Source organism: Asparagus officinalis, chromosome 3 (assembly GCF_001876935.1).
Source record: "Asparagus officinalis chromosome 3, Aspof.V1, whole genome shotgun sequence".
Classification (NCBI taxonomy): Eukaryota; Viridiplantae; Streptophyta; class Magnoliopsida; order Asparagales; family Asparagaceae; genus Asparagus; species Asparagus officinalis.
This window is the reverse complement of record NC_033796.1, coordinates 49,924,755-49,930,609: the sequence shown is the minus strand read 5'-3', so window position 1 is coordinate 49,930,609 and position 5,855 is coordinate 49,924,755. Positions and strand designations below refer to the sequence as shown.

The window sequence follows — 5,855 nt, the reverse complement described above, 5'->3', positions numbered from 1 at the left end:
TTGAGAGATCTAGAGTTTTGTTTTAGGGTTTGGTCTGAGAGATTTGTAACCCTATTTGTATTCTCTTGATTTCTAGTAGAAAGAACTCCCCCCCTCCTTGCCCCGTGGACGTAGGCAACTTGCCGAACCACGTAAATTGTGTGTTCTTGCTGTGATTGTGGTTTGTATATTATTTGTGGTTTAGTTCGAGTTATTGTTCGTGTTGCCTTAGAAAGCTTCCGCCGCGCACAACATAGGAGTGGGTAAGAAAAATGATGAGATGAAGAAACATAATAATTTTGCTGTTTAAGTCAATGTGTCATGCTGCCCGAGATGTTCATCCACTTGTATGTAAGGTAATGTTGTGATTGCAGAAGGATGATGGCCACGCAGTCAGAGGATGAAGTTATGGCATTTCGAAGTTCATTATGAAGTTCACTTTTATTCCACTCATTCAACATATAGAATTAGTAGGTAAGTACGATACAATTTTATCGAAAGTAGATGACAACAATTATTCTGTGGCAAACGTCAAAATCGATATACACATGTAGATGTTGAATGAAAAAACAATATACTCTGATATAATCAACCATGAGATATGAAAGGATCTTTATTGACGATATAATCAACCATGAGATACGAAAGGATCTTTATTGACTTATATGACGATACAAATGTTCGAGCAAAAACTCATTTACAGGAACCCCAACTGAAACGTGAGGACGATGCCTGTGAATTTAAGAAGCAATCTTTAACTTCTGAAGAAGAAGAAAAACTACACATACACCATCATGAAAAAGATTAATTAGATTCATCCACCGCATACCAAAACCTATTATAAAACCACATCGAATCAGCTTCTACTGCATAACCATCATCATTTCGGCGCCAGCTGTAGTAGGCATGAGTTCTGTTTTTTATCTCAAAAATGGCATGACCGAAGCTTGCTTCTCTGTATGCAGAGTATTTGGGCTGTGGTTCTGTCATGCTGCAGTACAAAATGAAAAATGCGGATCAACATAATCCTAAAACAATCAAGTTCCATTGTATAAGTTCCTTTCGAAAAGGGTAAATTTCAGATACTCCCCTGTCCTATCGCTGTTGGTCACTTGTTATTCCTAAAATTTGTTTTATAGTATGTACATGTAAAATAGAAATAACTTTATTTAGACATCAATGGGTCTAAATGCTAATAAAAAAACTTAGCAATAACTAGTAGCAAACACCTTATAGTAAAGGGGATGTATCGGCAATTAACCCTTTTATAAATAACTCTAAAAGAACTTGGCAAAATTAAGCATACTTGGTGGCAAGTCCCTCAATGTTTCCTCCATCGCCGATAGTTATGTACACTGGTGCAGAGGGATCAGGAGTTGGCATACATTCTCCATTCACAATGTTGTATGCAATGTTTGATACTCGCTCCTACAATATGTAAAATATGTGAAGGATGCCATTGTTTGTATGTTTGATATTTCCAGAATTGGATCTGATACTAGGTGAGGAGTTTGGAGAGATTTCTCTTAATATTGATTTATTAACTATCAATAAACAAAGTGACAGTGGTGAGACTTACACTGCGCTCATAGGCATGGACATGACCTGCGAACACGACATCAACTTTGTATTTTACAAACCAAGATTCAAACATTACTCTCATGGATTCTCCTTCCATGTAATGGTAGTTGTTACTATTATACCATGGTGAATGCAAGAGAACAATTAGCCATGGTGTTTCACTTCTGTTAACTTTTGGTAGCTCGGCTTCAAGCCACTCATACTGAGGAGTATATTTACCTGAAAAAAGAAAGGGTATGAATCACTTGATTATGGAAACAGATCTTAGGAAAGTTCCTACTCAAAATAAGAAAGAAAAAAGACACTAAAAAGTACCGGGCAATGTGACAAAAGAAATAAAAAGCCTATATACTGAACTTAATGCATTACTAAGAGTTTTTTTTTCCTTCCTTCAACTCCAATGTAGAGAGTTCATCATATAAGTTCAGGTCTAATTTCATGATGGTAACTTGACAAAATGACTATAATTGAGATTAGAGAAGGACATTTTTCAGAAGAAAAATCACAACGATGAGTTGAGGGGCCATACCATAAGCTGAATAAGATGCAAGAACAATGATGTGTGCTGAGGCTCGCTTGATCGAGTACCAGAATGGAGATGTACTTCCAGAAGCTTTGTAGGGAACATGATATCTGTGTCTATATGGCTTAAATGGCTCAGTCTCACCCTGCAAGGATGTCATATAGCCCCATTCATGAATATCTCAATGTAAGTTCATATTTTTTTTATTTTATTTAGATTAGGGGGTTAATTGCATAAAGCCCCCCAGTAGTATCATTGTTTTGAACTAACCACCCCTGTCGTTTCATTAAGAGCCCTGGGTTAAATTTTTTGACTCTTTTACCCTCAACAGACTCACGAAAATTGTTCAGAGCCAATATTGATCAAAATTTCACTGAGCTAGTCAAAGAAAAAAAGTTCAAAACAAAGGACACTACAGGGGGTCTACGTGCAATGAACCCATTTCGAAACTATAAAGCAGAACATATAGGATGCATTAGGACTAGAACCACAGATAAAACAGTAGTGTGATTTTATACTCACAAGTTCAGGAGCAAAATCAATCTCATGGTTCCCTGCGGTCCAAATCCAAGGCTGATACGCAGTGCTCCTCTCGACGAACCTGCCCCAAGTATCCCATCTCACATTATCATGATTCAGATGATCATCTGCATAGGAGAGATCACCAACGAACAAAACAGTTTGGCCTTTCATCGGGTTCATCTGATAATGAGTGAGTGTGCTATTGGAATCATAAGTCTGCCCGAGATCCCCTGATCACAATATATTACAAAAAGAAATGAGCATTAAGCCAGAATGATTCATATTGTAAGAAATTTTTTAGCTTATTTCCTTTTAGTACTAACTATGCCAACTATGAGTATAAATTCACACTGAATTTTTACGTCTCTATTAAAATTGTTTTTGACAAATAGAACTCCTGAGAGTAAAAGAGTCAAAAAAAATAAAAATCATTCACTCAGGGAGTCTATCTGCAAAAACAGAACTACAATGGGGTCAATCCGCAATTGGCCAATCATAAGTTGACAAATGGAAGGTATGTATAAAGAAAATCAAACTAAGACTTACCTATTATGCCAAATGTATAAGGAACATCAGGACCAACTTCAGGAGGAGTTATGAACCAGAATCTCCTTGGTGAATGATCAATACCAACCTCATAGTAATACTTCGTGTTATGCTGCAAAGAAACACAAGACCCATTACTATAAATCTCAAACTGATTCAACCTGTCAAAGTAAAAGTTTTGATAAATCACCTTCAATTTTTGGAGAGTGCAGTGATGGATAAACCCTGAAGTGTAGTTATAGAACGTATAGCGAGTAACTCTGCCTTTAGACGAAAACTCGAGGCTGTCTTCTGATGTGCCATAAAGGACTTTACTAGAGCCACGCTCATCCTGGGTAACCCATGATATAATTATTGCAGTACCGCGAAGGTCTCCTTGAGTTATGTGAACCTTCGAGAAACAACATTGAGCTCATCTTGTTTAAACCCGATATAAGAGAAGTATCCACAATTGGAATGAGAAACTAGAAATGCAAAATCATGCATATGGGGACTTGTACAGGAGCATGTAGGCTAGACTTGTTTATGAAATACTAAGCCAAGTAATTTTTCTTTGCCGGAGGATCTGAGTCTGAATTTTTCAATAATTAGAGTTCAAGGCACAGGAAAGTCACTTTTAAGTGATCTACATGAAGATTTTTGTCATCTATGTGTATAGCAAGATTTATCAAAGCTTGTAGGCCTACAAACTTTGATTTGCAAAAAAATATAAAGAAAATCATCATGAAAGATGGATCAAAAATGGAAAGCTAGGTTCTCCAAAAATAAAAAAAACAAAGAAAGCGGTAAGGGCATAGGTCAATAAGGCAGAAAATCTACATAAAGTAAAACAAGATTGAGAAACAAAGATACTCCAAGGATGGATAAACGATAGAACAGAGTACAAAGTCACAAATTTGCCAATTAATTAGCATGGATCCCTAGCCTCACAAGTAAAATAAAGAGTGGGCAGCAATCAACTGAGTGAATGAACATTAAGAGAGAACATAAAATAAGATAAAAAAAAAGTTGAGAACCAAACATAGGAGTTTGACTCATAGAGCAGAAGATTTTGAACAAAATTAGCTGGAAAGCAGTGAAGAAAGTAAGAAGAAAGACATGGGCTCTGGATCAAGAGTACAAGAAAGATCATATATAATAAGAGATAATACATAATAAGCTAGAAAGAATGAGGGGAAAAGAACAAGTATACATAACACAACTAACAAAATTGAGAACTACTCAATAAAATTTTTGTGATAACATAACTAAATAACTAATCGTTTCAAAAAGCAACAGAATTAAGAATTTCTTATATAGGATTGGTACCTGGTTATCACGAAAACCCAGATTGAAAAAAAAAAAATATTACCTGTTGAGGAGCATTGTAACCAGGAGGAACTCTGAAGACATCACTATCTAAAGGCATGTCAATAGACTTCTTCCCCTTCCTAACAAAAGAACTAGTCTTTCCTCCATTGCAATTAGCAGCAAAGCTCACAAAGAGAGCTAGCAATAACAGATAGAGATAACGATGAGAGCAATGCCTCATTTCTCAATCTCTTCTCTATCTTCCCGCTCTTGGGTTTTTTTTTTTTTTTTGGTCTCAAACACTCGCCAAAGTTTTGCTTTAAATAGAGACGGAGATGGCGATGATTAAAAGGGAGTATTGTTTGTCAACAGATTAAGTGAGGGGTTAAGGAGCATTAATTTGTCTTTAGCTTGCTAAATACAAAATTATACATTCACCCATAAGACATGAGCCAACTCCCCCGCCACTAAACCAGATCTTCAAAGGAACTTAATTAACTTTTTAGCTAATTCTTTGATTTACTCCTAATTGTTAGTTTGTTGTTCCTGTTAAAAGCAAACGCCCCTCCTTATGTACAAATAATTGGATATGCACTAAAAAAATATATAAAAGAAACGTTACTGCTTCATAAAATAGTTCATATTTTGATTTCTGAGAAGCAGATTTGTTGAAAAATATTAAAAATATAATATTCTAATCTCCAATATCATTTTGATATAATCACGGACTAAGCCGTAACCTATAAAGAAGTTTGAATCTACGTACTCAAGTTCTTGGACTTTTTTAATCACTAGAACTAGATCACTGTGGACTCTAATGACTTTAAACTTGTGATTTTGTTGACTGCAAATTTTGACAAACGAACACGACATGAGATTCTTCTAATATTTTGTACGTTGCCATCACACGCCAAAGCTGACCATATAATTGTTCGATGATTCATATGATGAGTTTGGGATCAAGAGGAATATCCAATGTTCGCAGGTTTTTTTTTAAGATTATTTTTTAAGAATAGTGCAGTAATTGCAACTTAATGTAAGATTCGCATGCACTACATCTTGGTGCAACGGTGTTGCCGCTGTCTTTTTTTTTTTTTTAATTCAAGTCCGCAGTAAATTATCTTGTTAATTATTCCTTGCGTGTTCTTCTGAACCTCGTAATACAGCACAATTAGTAGTAATACCAAAGCTCAGAATCACAAAGGAAGCCAAGAGATCTTGATGCAATCCCAACAAAGTTTTAAAGCTGACGATTGCAATAATTAATATATGGTATTCTGGTTATACTAAGTATCTTGATTGCATTAACAGCGACAGCGATAATATTGTACATTAATGGTACTGATTTACATCTGACAATGAGACATACCCCTTTCATCTATATGTGATTTTGTAGAACAGGTACTCTATTACA

The 5,855-nt window shown here is 35.6% G+C and overlaps 1 protein-coding gene across 1 annotated transcript; it reads right to left on the bottom strand.

Moving 5' to 3' along the window:
* On the bottom strand, window positions 617-4,726 carry LOC109834073 (purple acid phosphatase-like). The gene is made up of 8 exons (XM_020401971.1): window positions 4,503-4,726; window positions 3,342-3,542; window positions 3,152-3,263; window positions 2,606-2,835; window positions 2,090-2,228; window positions 1,559-1,779; window positions 1,286-1,407; window positions 617-970 (listed from the first exon to the last, which is right to left on the bottom strand). The coding sequence occupies exons 1-8, from the start codon at window positions 4,680-4,682 to the stop codon at window positions 784-786; spliced, it is 1,392 nt and encodes a 463-aa protein (XP_020257560.1). The 5' UTR covers window positions 4,683-4,726; the 3' UTR covers window positions 617-783.